The 13,395-nt window shown below is 44.9% G+C and overlaps 1 protein-coding gene across 1 annotated transcript in view; it reads right to left on the bottom strand.

The window, feature by feature from the left end:
* The window catches only part of glud1a (glutamate dehydrogenase 1a), a 110,020-nt gene that overhangs the window by 54,272 nt on the left and 42,353 nt on the right, over positions 1 to 13,395 (bottom strand). The window contains exon 5 of the mRNA XM_078199696.1: positions 9,836 to 9,930. Coding sequence (XP_078055822.1) covers positions 9,836 to 9,930 — 95 coding nt within the window. The remainder of the gene's footprint in view (positions 1 to 9,835; positions 9,931 to 13,395) is intronic.

Genomic DNA, 13,395 nt, shown 5'->3' with positions numbered 1-13,395 from the left:
GGGGAGGTGGATTTGAGACCAGGGAGAGATCAGCCATGATCTGACTGAATTGTGGAGCAGGCTCAAAGGGCTGAATTTTCCTATTTCTGCTTCTAATTCCTATGTTCCTATAGAAACCACTGAAAAACTATTCAAACAATATTTCTGTACACAGAATATTAACCAAATCTTCTGCATATGTGGTAATGCCACAATCACAAATAATTGCTTGGTGATTAACTGTGACACTCATAGTAGGACCCAGAAACATGTATGGTCCACATTCCTTTCAGCTGAGCAGCTAACAAGCTTGTAGCTTCATGGCTGTGGGCTGTTACAGGGATTCAATCCACTCTCCAGTTCTCACATTTGAATATAGTCCAAAGATATATTGTCCAAAGATGTGCGGGTTAGGTTGATTGGCCATGCTAAAGATTGCTCTTAGTGTCCTGAGATGCGTAAGTTAGAGGGATTAGTGGGTGGATATGGGGGTAGGGCCTGGGTGGGATTGTGGTCGGTGCAGACTCGATGGGCCGAATGGCCTCTTTCTGTACTGTAGGGTTTCTATGATTCGAGACAAAAGAATGTAATTTGGAAGCAAGGTGGAAAGGTCTCCACACAATAAAGTTGTTGGTCCAGTGCTCCCTCAGAGCTAACGCCTGTTCCCCATTTGGCCAGTGCCCACAGTTGAGGGGACAGAAATTGTCGGAGGGACTGTAGCGGATGTCTCTGTTGCGCCACACAGCAGGACAGTGCACACCAGTGTCCGAGAGTGCCCCTCAATGATCACTTTTTGCAGAAGTGATACTATTTCACTTGCAAACGCAATTACAATTTGTTACAACACATTGGTGTGCCATCTCTTGGTAATCTTATGCAATTACAGATCCAGCTCCTAACACTTCAGCCAGTGATGGGTAACCTGGGCCAGTGAGTGGGCCGCATGAGTGGCCCTCCATCTCAGTGGGCCGCAAGATTGAAATTGGCTTTGCTCACTAAACATGGTCCCATGACCAATATTAAACATGCACCAAATATTGCGTAATGAATTATAGAACATGCTTAATCATGTGTATTTTTTTAATATAGTTATATCCAATCAAATTCGAATCAAAGTCTCGACCAGCGAGACACTACAGATCCAAGCTGACAAGACAGGCTACCCTTTTCCTCCTATGATCCAAGCTGATAGGAGCAGGCATTGCACCCCTTCCAGTGCTTGATCTCATTTGCATCTTAGCCAAAAGACCTAGATGCTGTTTTTAGAAAGCTGTTTCAAATGAAGCCTCAGTGTAACCTTCTATCAAGTGCAGGATCATAGCCTTCTATCAGGTGCAGGATCAAACACTAGATCTTAGCCAAAAGGTCAATCATGTGTATATTAATATAACTTTCATCAACTTCAAAATCATAAAAACAAAAGTATTTACACTTAGGATGCAAAGGAAGTGCACAGCTCCCATACTTGATGTCGTGTGCAATTAGCACACACCTCTTTTCACTTGCCTTTCTTCCATCGTGCTGGTCAGAAAGAATACGTGGAAGGCAATCAGCAGAATATAGCAGCACCGTGCAACAGTCAACACAATGTTTCGTAGGCCACATTCAGAACCAGATGGGTTGCAGATTGCCCCATTGACATAAACTGTTCATGAGCTGCCAGTTGTGCCATCATCAGCTCACACCTCCAGCAATTTACAAGACAAAGACTTTTATGCCGCAGGGTCAGGGAAAATGGTGAAAGGACACACACCACCCCAACACAATGAACTGCTGTTACTTTACAGATCACTGCAATGTATAAACTTACTTCCCCTCACTCTCACAGGCAGTAGGGACAAAAAATAATAATAAAATGCAGTGTACAATACAACAGTCAAAAGTCTGATATTATTCCTCATATTTGTGACAATTTTCATGGTTGTGGGCTGAAAGAGAATATATGAAAATTGAGTCACATGTGAAACTGCAGAAGTGATGTTCAATAATGAAACTATAACAGCGAACTAATGTTCTGAAAGTCAAGTTTAATTCTTAAGCCCTTTTTGCAAATATCGGATTGTCTATCGCGAACTGTGTTCACAATGCCCGAGTGTTCTTCAAGTAACTTTAAGAGCTCAGATAGCATTCCAAAATCAAGAATGTGCTTGCAGACTCTCTCATTGTGGATTCGACAAAACGGTTTGAAATGCTAATAACACGGCAGGTTTACCGCAGGAGTGATGACAATACACCAGGGAAGCCCGACGTGCAATCTTGGATATCTTGGGTCAGATTATCTGGGCCGTGTGGTGGACTGAGAGGGGCCAGCGTTTCAAACCATGATGCAGTATCTATGGCTGGAAGCACAAAGAATGGCTGTCATGTGAAAACAGGACCGGGCATGGGGAAAAGGTCTACCCACATTCACAATCAAAGATCACATGAGGAGGTAACTAAGTGTGTTGATGAAGGTAGGGCAGTTGATGTCATATACATGGATTTTAGTAAGGCGTTTGGTAAGGTCCCCCATGGTCGGCTTATGATGAAAGTGAGGAGCTGTGGGATAGAGGGAAAGTTGGCCGATTGGATAGGTAACTGGCTGTCTGATCGAAGACAGAGGGTGGTGGTCGATGGAAAATTTTCGGATTGGAGGCAGGTTGCTAGCGGAGTGCCGCAGGGATCAGTGCTTGGTCCTCTGCTCTTTGTGATTTTTATTAATGACTTAGAGGAGGGGGCTGAAGGGTGGATCAGTAAATTTGCTGATGACACCAAGATTGGTGGAGTAGTGGATGAGGTGGAGGGCTGTTGTAGGCTGCTGTAGGCTGCAAAGAGACATAGATAGGATGCAAAGCTGGGCTGAAAAATGGCAAATGGAGTTTAACCCTGATAAATGTGAGGTGATTCATTTTGGTAGGACTAATTTAAATGTGGATTACAGGGTCAAAGGTAGGGTTCTGAAGACTGTGGAGGAACAGAGATCTTGGGGTCCATATCCACAGATCTCTAAAGGTTGCCACTCAAGTGGATAGAACTGTGAAGAAGGCCTATAATGCGTTAGCTTTTATTAACAGGGGGTTGGAGTTTAAGAGCCGTGGGGTTATGCTGCAACTGTACAGGACCTTGGTGAGACCACATTTGGAATATTGTGTGCAGTTCTGGTCACCTCACTATAAGAAGGATGTGGAAGTGCTGGAAAGAGTGCAGAGGAGATTTACCAGGATGCTGCCTGGTTTGGAGGGTAGGTCTTATGAGGAAAGGTTGAGGGAGCTAGGGCTGTTCTCTCTGGAGCGGAGGAGGCTGAGGGGAGACTTAATAGAGGTTTATAAAATGATGAAGGGGATAGATAGAGTGAACGTTCAAAGACTATTTCCTCGGGTGGATGGAGCTATTACAAGGGGGCATAACTATAGGGTTCGTGGCGGGAGATACAGGAAGGATATCAGAGGTAGGTTCTTTACGCAGAGAGTGGTTGGGGTGTGGAATGGACTGCCTGCAGTGATAGTGGAGTCAGACACTTTAGGAACATTTAAGCGGTTATTGGATAGGCACATGGAGCACACCAGGATGATAGGGAGTGGGATAGCTTGATCTTGGTTTCAGATAAAGCTCGGCACAACATCGTGGGCTGAAGGGCCTGTTCTGTGCTGTACTGTTCTATGTCTATCTATCTATATGAATGACGGCAAAGTGGTTAACAAGCACTTCCCTGAAGCAGCAGCAATCAGGAGCTTGTTCATAAGCAGTAGTAGGTTTAATGGCAACATTTCTAGGTGACTTCTCCTGTTGCAAAGCAGAAGAGCAGAGATCAGACTGAGGGGCAGAGGCTGCAGATGCAAAGGAGACGGGAAATAGATAATTTAATGCAACATATGGCTACTATGGACAGCCTCTTGGGCTTGATGAACAGGCATAGATCATTCATTCCATGAACCTGTTATGCCAATCAGTTAAATCATGATCTGTATCATAACTCCATCCATCCACCTTGGCTCTATATTCCTCAATATCCTTGGCTTGCAAAAATCTATCAATCTCAGATTTAAAATTTTGAATTCAGCTAGCTACTTCTGCTTTCTGCAGAGATCCACACTGCGCAGAGGTTTTTCCCCCAACTTTCCCCTGATTTTAAAGTTGTGTCACTTGTTCTAGACTCCTCCACTTGTGGAAATAGTTTCTCTATCTACCCTATCAATAATACTTTACGAATCCTAAAAACTTCAGTCAATTTAAAAGTTGACATATGGCCAGAAATAAACATATGAAGTAGGGCAGGAACAGTGTGGCTGGGGCGAGTGACAAGGGGAGGACAGAGTTGGCACTGTTTAGGCTTGCACTGCCATTCCTTTTACCATTTAAATCATACCTTACACCCCATCAGTTCTTTCGTTTTGTTTTCCCTCCACTTCCCTGGCTTATGTATTCACTTAAACACTGGTATATCTCAAACTCAGACTTTGACGAAAGGTCACTGACCTGAAACATTAACTCTGGGTGGGATGTTCCAGTCATGCCCGTCACGGGCAAGGACACAAAGATTTGGAGAGCGGCCAAAACTTAATTGACTTTTGGCTGTTCTCCAAATTTTTGCATCCTCTCCCGTGACGAAGCCCACTGCTGGAGAGACCGGAAACGTCCAGCCTCTCCCTTAAGAATCTGCCTGGCCTGTTGACTAATACCAACATAGAATTATAGAATTTCTACAGTGCAGAAGAGGCTAGTTGACCCATCGAGTCTGCACCAACTCTCCGACAGAGTATCTTACACGGTGGCACAGTGGTTAGCACCGCTGCCTCAACGCCAAGGACCTGGATTCGATTCCCGGCTTGGGTCACTGTCTGTGGGGAGTCTGCATGTTCTCCCCGTATCTGCTTGGGGTTCCTCCCACAATCTGAAAGACGTGCTGGGGTTAGGTGCAATGGCCATGCTAAATTCTCCCTCAGTGTACCCGGACAGGCGCCGGAGTGTGGTGACTAGGGGGATTTTCACAGTAACTTCATTGCAGTGTTAATGTAAGTCTACTTGTGACACTAATAAATACATTTTAAACTTAAACTCTTCCCAGGCCCTCTCCCCTACCCTATCCCTGTAATGCCACACATTTAATTATGGCTAATCCATCTAACCGACATATCTTGGGACACTAAGGGGCAATCTACCTAATCTGTACATCTTTGGACTTCAATTAGAAAAAATCTGAAATTAAAAAAGGAGATTTTGAGTATCCGCAGTAGTTTGAGAAAGAATTAACTGGGTTCTGCAGAGCTTAAGATCCAAGAGGGCCACATGTTAATGTAATAATGGACAACTTCTACCCACTACGAAAGCAAATAACCTAATGGAAGTGACAACAAGATCCAAATTAGAACGATGATGATTCAAGGTTGCTTCCGGGCACAGAACATCACAAAAGAGAACATGCATCCGGACCTGCTTCTTGCAAGAAAGAAAGACGAGATAATGTAGAAAAAGAAATTCAGGAGTTACAATCAGTGTCAGTGAGTAACAAGATAGAAATATAATGTGTCAGAAATTTAATTTCTGTCAGGCAAACATTGAAGTGACAAAATAAAAGAAACCTAGTGGGGTGCATTGCTAAAAAACAGCTTGGTTAATGAAAAGCATTGCATTTCCAAAGTTATATCAAATATTCAAGGCAAGGAACTTGCACAAGAAAAATCATCTAGACAACTCCTACAAGGAATGGGGTGGGTGTGGGGGAAGAGTGGTACTGTGGGAGAAAAACAGCTATATAACTATATTTAAAATAAAAAATGTGAAAGGGATCTCTAAAGAGCTACATATCAAAATGTATTAAACAATAAAAACACTAACCAGTAGAAAATTGGTTAAGGAAGAAGTCACAACTGAAAGGAAAAAAGTGAGATTGGGTAACTAAGAAAGGTAATTTATTCATAATCATACTGAAGGTAGCCATTTAGCCCATTTTGTGGTCTCCTCGAAATCGGAGAGACCAAACATAGACTGGGTGATCGCTTTGCTGAGCACCTTCGGTCTGTGCACAAACAGGACCCTGACCTTCCGGTTGCTTGTGCCATTTTAACACATGATCCTGCTCCCATGCCCACATGTCTGTCCTTGGCCTGCTGCAATGTTCCAGTGAAGCTCAACACAAACTGGAGGAGCAGCATTTCATCTTCCGGCGAGGCACTTTACAGCCTTCCGGTCTCAACATTGAATTCAACAGCTTCAGATGATTAGCTCCACCCCACCTTGACCCCTTTGTTTTCATTTTATTTATTTTTAATTGCTCTCCACCTTTTATTTCTTTATTTTTCTTTTCCTTCCCCCCCCCCACTCTTTCCCCATATTTTATCCCCCTTTTCTCTCAATTTTACCTCTCTCACATCTCCATCTGTCACAGTTTACCCTCTGATTTCAGCTTCTCTGCCGTTTGGCCATTCACACCTTCTATTGTCTCTGCCATGAGCAGCCTTTCCCCTTGTTTCTGTGGCTATGACTCATCTTTCATTCCTTCACACTGCAGTATAAATATCTCCCACTTTCTGTGCCTTTTGGCTTTGGCAGAGGGTCATCTGGACTGGAAACGTCAGCTCTTTTCTCTCCTTACAGATGCTGCCAGACCTGCTGAGATTTTCCAGCATTTTCTCTTTTAATTTCAGACTTCAGCGGTTAGCACTGCTGCCTCACAGCGCCGGGGACCAGGGTTCAATTCCAGCCTCGGGGTCACTGTTTGTCACTCTCTGTGCCTGCATGGGTTTCCTCAGGGTGCTCCGGTTTCCTCCCACAATCCAAAGATGTGCAGGTCAGGTTGATTGGCCATGCTAAATTGCCATTTAGTGTCGGGGGATTGGAGGAAGACTAGCAGGATAAATACGTGGGGCTGCAGGGATAGGGGCTGGGTAGAATTGTGGGTGGTGCAGACCCAATGGGCTGAATGGACTCCTTCTGCACTATAGGGATTCTATGGTTGTTTCCAGCATTTTCTCTTTTGATTTCAGATTCCAGCATCTGCAGTAATTTGCTTTTAGCTCATTATGTAAGCTGGCTGAAATAACTATCAAAGTCCTATTCCCTTCAATTTCTAAATATTTACCACATTTCATTTGAAAATTGATTATGGATTCTGCTTTCACTCCTTGTTCTGGCTGGGGTCTGTGTCTCCTAACAATACTCTGCATTAAAAAAAAATCTCTCCTTTCCCCCCTTTGTGGTTTGGCTAACAATCAAAATTTATGATCTTATTTACTGATTCATGGAAATCTACTAATCTTAATAGAAATCTGAAATTGTTCAGACCATCTCTTAACTTCCTCTGTTTTAATGAAGGGAACCCCTGTTTGCAAATCTACAAAATCCTCTCTGGCCTTGAGATCTTTCCCAAGACGGGGCATCAAAAATTAGATGTAATATTTGACTGTGGGCTAACCAAGGAGTTTGTCTGAATTTAAAGAAAATTAAACCCATTCGACCTCAGGGTTACAGGCCTCATTCCTTTCGTAGCCGTCTGTCTCAAGAGATGATGGTTTATGCCTTGGTGGTCAACTCTGTTAAACAAACGTGACCTGGTGTGGCCCCACATACTTGGCGGTCTCTGTCATACTTGCTGCAGGTGAGGACAGTGGGCTGAGATGGTGCAGGATTCACTGGCCTCTCTGCTTTCTCAGTGGTTGAGTCAGGGTTCTTTCTGACAAAGGCTATAGGTTGGGGTGTACTGCCATGCACATACTGTGGCCAACGTGCACATTAATACACATCATGATCAAGCAGATTCTGTGCTCCACCTTGATGTTTCGATGTTCAGATTACCATGTGCTGAAGTGGAAAACTGACTCCTGTGTCAAAGGGCACTGAACAGAGGAAATTTATGGAGGCACTGATTAGAGCAATAAAAGAAAGTGTGTGTGCTGCAGAGGTTCTGCAAGGCTAAAGTCAGCACAGCAGCAAAACTAAAAATGGGGAACAAATCTGACCATCAACAGGCACATTAGTGAAATGCCAATATTCCTCAAACTAAATGAGACTTGAACCCGACACAGTGGGTAAGCAGCAGGTACAAATGTAGAAATGGCTTTCAAATGAGGTCACTGTAGACCAATCAAAACTGGTTTCCGTTTCATTGGAATAAGTTCTTACCCTTTGTTATAATTACCTTGAATTAATCAAGCATTGTGGAAATGAAAAGTTACAATTGATATTCATTTACGGGGTGTGGGTGTCACTGGCCAGTCCAGCACTTATTGTCCATCCTAACAGCCTTGGGAAGATTGTGGTGAGTTACCTTCTTGAATGCGAGTCACTTGTGTAGGTACAGCCATAGTGCCGTTAGGGAGGGAGTTCCAGGATTTTGACCCAGCAACAGTGAAAGAACGGCCAATATATTTCCAAGTCAGAATGGGGAGTGACTTGGAGGGGGACCTCCACGTGGTGGTGTATCTGCTGCCCTTGTCCTTCTAGATGGGAGCGGTTGTGGGTTGGAAGGTGCATCTAAGGAATCTTGATGAGTTCCTGCAGTGTATCTTGCAGATGGTACACACACTGCTGCCACTGTGCTTCAATGGGAGGAAGAAGTGAATGTTTCTGGATGGGGTGCCAAACAAGTGTGCTGAAAATTCCTGAATGGTGTCAAGCTTCTTGAGTGTTTTTGGAGCTGCACCCATCCAGGCAAGTGGAGAGGAGGAGGCCAAGATGGATTATCCACTTGACACTTCTGGCTGAAGATTGTTGCAAAAGCTTCAGCCTGATCTTTTGTATTGATGTGCTGGGCTCCTTCATCATTGAGGATGGGGATATTTGTGGAGCCTCCTTCTCCAGTGAGTTGTTTAATTGTCCACCACCATTCACCACTGGATGCAGCAGGAGTACAGAGATTAGATCTGATCTGTTGGTTGTGGAATTGCTTAGCTCTGTCTATTACTTGTTGTTTATAACTGTTTGGCATTCAAGTGGTCCTGTGTTGTAGCTTCACCAGGTTGACACCTCATTTTTAGGTGTGCCTGGTGCTGCTCCTGGCATGTTCTCCTGCCCGGTTTGCTGAACTAGGGTGATCCCCTGGCTCGGTGCTAATGGTAAAGTGGGGGGTATCCCAGGTCATGAGGTTGTAGATTGTTGTAGAGTACAATTCTGCTGCTGATGGCCCACAGTGCCTCATGGCTGCCCAGTCTCGAGTTGCTAGATCTGTTTGAAGTCTATCCCATTTAGCATGGCAGTTGTGCCACACATCATGATGGAGTATTTCCTCAATGTGAAGACGAGACTTTATCTGCACAAGGACTGTGCAGTGATCACTCCTATCGATACCGTCATGGACAGATGCATTTGTGGCAGGTAGGCTGGTGAGGGAGAGATTAAGCACGTGTTTTCCTCTTGTTGGTTCCATCACCACTTGCTGCAGACCCAGTCAAGCAACGATGTCCTTTAGGACTCGGTTATCTTGGTCTGCATGGCGCTACCCACCCAACAGCCTGAAACTGTTAAATTCTACTGATACTTTCCCTTCTTTTCTCTCCTCCACGCCTTATTGCCCACCTTAGGCCCTGCAATTTCCTGGTTGGATTTGAATCTCACTTCAGAATCTGGAAGTCTGAATTGTAAAATCCACATCCAATTCCATTAAATAACCATCCGTTTTACGCAAATAAGGATTTTCATAGAATCACAGAATCATGCAATGCAGAAGAGGCCCTTCAACCCCCATTGAGTCTGCACCGAAACGTGAGAAACACCTGAACTCCCATCTACCAGCACTTGGCCCATAGCCTTAAATGTTATGATGTGCCAAGTGCTCATCCAGGTACTGTTAAATTTTCTGAAACATAATCTAACTGAATTGAATCAGGGGTGATGTATGCATTGAACCTTCTGCCGTGCCATTCTGCTTCCTTCATGCACTCACCTGGTGTCCCATTGTGGTGGCAAAGGTATCGGCGATCCAGGACATCTCTCGCTCACCTGTGCTCATGTCAGGGGCCGGCACATCAATACCAGGTCCTAGGAAGGCAAAGGAAGATTTGAATCTCTCAAACATTTTGACCCTTCACATGAATATAGTGAGCCTGTTAACAACATAAATCCTAACAGATACCACACACTCACGTATCCCACTCCATAGAATCCCTACAGTGCAGAAGGAGGCCATTTGGCCCATCGAGTCCGCACCGACCAAATTCCATTCAGGCCCTATCCCCGCAACCCCATTTATTTACCCTGCTAGTCCCCCTACACTAAGGGGTAACTTAGCATGGCCACTCAACCTAACCAACACATCTTTGGACTGTGGGAGGAGAACGTGCAAACTCCACACAGACAGTGAGCGGAGGCCAGATTCGAAACCGAGTCCCTGGCGCTGTGAGGCAGCAGTGCTAACCACTGTGCCATCGTGCTGCCCACTCCTACATCTTCACTGAGCAGCCCAGCCCAGTCTCTTTGATAGACAAGGGCTCCTGTGCTTGAAGGAAGCCACATGGGATTGAAGTTTTCACTTTTATTGAGTATTATTAATAATTTCTCCTCCTTCAGCAAAAACAATTCCAGCTGACTAAACGGGCAAACCGAACGACCGTTATACTCTTTTGACAGCTGGGAGAGAAGCCAAGCAAACCCACCCACCCTCCTCAAAACAGAATGAAAATGTGAGCTTCAAGCAGACCCCTCGTAATCGTGCAATGATAAAACTTGGCTTCCAATTACTTTTTGCATTCACTCATGAGGATTCTATGATTCTAAATCGCTGTCTGATAATACTCCTGAAGAACTTTGGGATATTTAACTAAATAAATGGGCGGCATGGTGGCACAGCGGTTAGCACTGCTGCCTCACAGCGTGAGGAGGGACCCGGGTTCGATTCCCGACTTGGGTCACTGTCTGTGTGGAGTCTGCACGTTCAACCCGTGTCTGCGTGAGTTTTCTCCGGGTGCTCCAGTTTCCTCCCACAGTCCAAAGATTAGGTGGATTGCCCATGCTAAATTGTCCCTTAGTGTCAGGGGAATTAGCAGGGTAAATATGTGGGGTTACGGGGATAGGGCCTGGGTGGAATTGTTGTCGGTGCAGGCTCGGAGGGCTGAAGGTCCACTGTAGGAATTCTATGATTTTGATATTGTTCATGGGGTGCCACTGTAAACTTTAGATGTCACAGAGCTGGACAAAATTCATTTAGCTCCATATTCAATCCCCGAACAAAGCAGGTGAGTGAGTGTTTGGTTGACTTCTGCAGTCAGTAGTGTTCTTGTACCAACATGTGTACTTGCCTTCTTGATGTCAGGCCAGAAAGACACAGGAGTGCGCGTAAATATTGAGAAACAGGTAACTCTTTACACTGGTTTAAGCTAACAGACAACACTTAAACTCTCATGAATCTGCATGCATTGGACCGAGACGTACATACGCACTTCCACACAGGTGAAGTGTACACAGGGGGAAAAAAAGGAATTTTAAAAACATTTGTTTTAGTGATACCCTCGAGGCAGCATTTATTGTCCAACTTCTCGTTGCCTTCAGGCATTCTGAGTCAACCATTTGGTGTGGAGTGGAGTCAAATATAGGCCAAAATGGGTAGGGACGGCAGGTTCGCTTGTCCGAAGGGTATCCATGAACCATTCTGATTTATTTATTTTTCCTTGGCTTCTGGGTTGCTAGACCAGCATTTACAATTATTAGAACTTAACTGTTCCAAATTGGAAAACGCACAAGTCAAGGTCAAGCGGGGCATGATTAGGCAGCATTCACTGTGATCAAGTAGCTTCCATAGAATTGCACATAAAGACTGCCCTAAGGCACAGCGGCAAGCACTGTTGGCTCACAGTGCCAGGGACCCGGGTTCAATTCTGGCCTCAGGTCACTGTCTGTGCAGAGTTTGCATGTTCTCCCCGTGTCTGCATGGGTTTCCTCCGGGCACTCCGGTTTCCTCCCACAGTACAAAGATGTGCAGGTTAGGTTGATTGGCTGTGCTAAATTGACCCTAGTGTCAGGGGGATTAGCAGAGTAAATGTGTGGGGTTACAGGAACAAGGCCTGGGTGGGATTGTGGTCAGTGCAGACTTGATGGGTTGAATGGCCTCCTTCTGCACTGTGGGGATTCTATGATTCTGTAAAATTAAGTTAAGGATGAAGGGACTTAAGATGTGGTTGCTAAACTTGCTGAATGCACAAAGATAGGTAGAAAAATAAGATGCAAAGAGGACACCGGAGGTTACAAAGAGATATAGATAGGTTAAGCAAGTGGGCTAAGATCTTGCAAACGGAGTATAATATGGGAGAATTGACCACTTTGTCTGGGCGAATAAAAAAAGATTATCTAAATGGCGAGAGATTACAGAGCTCACCGTTTAGATAATAATTCCAAATTTTGGTTCACTGCAGCCAGATTGCAAAATCCTGCCGGTGTGAACTGTGATAAGATTCCGGCCGAAACACTTCGGTAGTCACGGTCTCCCTTGCACCGCTCCTCCAGGTCTACTCTCCCTTCCACACAAGAAATTCCAAGCCTGACTTTCGAGAGCATCTCACCCCTCCTTTCTCACATTATTGGTGGCAGATTTTTCGGCTGCTCCCTGGAACTTGCACTCAAAACATCTCCACACCCAAAGCATCTTCAACAGTCCTCCTGGATACACCCTCGATTGTTATTACTCTAAAACACCTGTAGATTTCCTTTTATTATAATGAAACAGGTTAAACGAGTTTGGGTTGTTAATCTTTCACATCAACATTCCTCATCCCAGGTACCCATTTTTAAAAGTTTATTTATGGGATGTAGTTGGCTAGGCTAGCATTTATAGCCCATCCCTAGTTAACCCTGAAGTGGTGCTGGTGACCTGCCTTCTTGAACCCCTGCAGCCTCTGTGCTGTGGTTACACCCACAGTTTTGTGAGCGAGTTCCAGGATTTTGACCCAGCAACCATTTTAAGTCAGGATGGTGAATGACTTGGAGGGGACCTTCCAGGTGGTGGTGTTTCCACCTATCTGCTGCCCTTCCTTCTAGATGGCAGTGGCCATGGGTTTGAAAGGTGCTGCCTAAGGAGCCTTGGTGAGTTCTGCAGTGCATCCTGAAGATGGTACATACGGCTGCTACTGTTTCTAGAAGTCCTGTCAATCAAGCAGAGCTGCTCTGTCCTGGATGGTGTTCAGCTTCTCAAGTATTGCTTGGAGCTACACTCATCCAGGCAAGTGGAGGGTACTCTTTCACACGCCTGACTTGTGCCTTGTAAATCGTGGTGGATAGGCTTTGAGGAGTGAGGAGGCGAGTTACTCGCCATGGGAATCCTAGCCTCTGACCTGTCCTTGTAGCCACAATATTTATATAGCTACAAAAACAGAAAATGCTGGAAAATCTCAGCAAGTCTGACAGCATTTGTGGGGAGAGAATAGAGCCAACGAAGGGTCATCTCGACACAAAACGATGGTTAAATTATCTCTCGTTGTAGATGGTCATTGCCTGGCACCTGTGTGGGTGAATGTT

This window comes from Mustelus asterias, chromosome 28 (assembly GCF_964213995.1).
Source record: "Mustelus asterias chromosome 28, sMusAst1.hap1.1, whole genome shotgun sequence".
NCBI lineage: Eukaryota > Metazoa > Chordata > Chondrichthyes > Carcharhiniformes > Triakidae > Mustelus > Mustelus asterias.
Note: the sequence above shows the minus strand (reverse complement) of the source record. Positions and strands in the feature narration are given on the sequence as shown.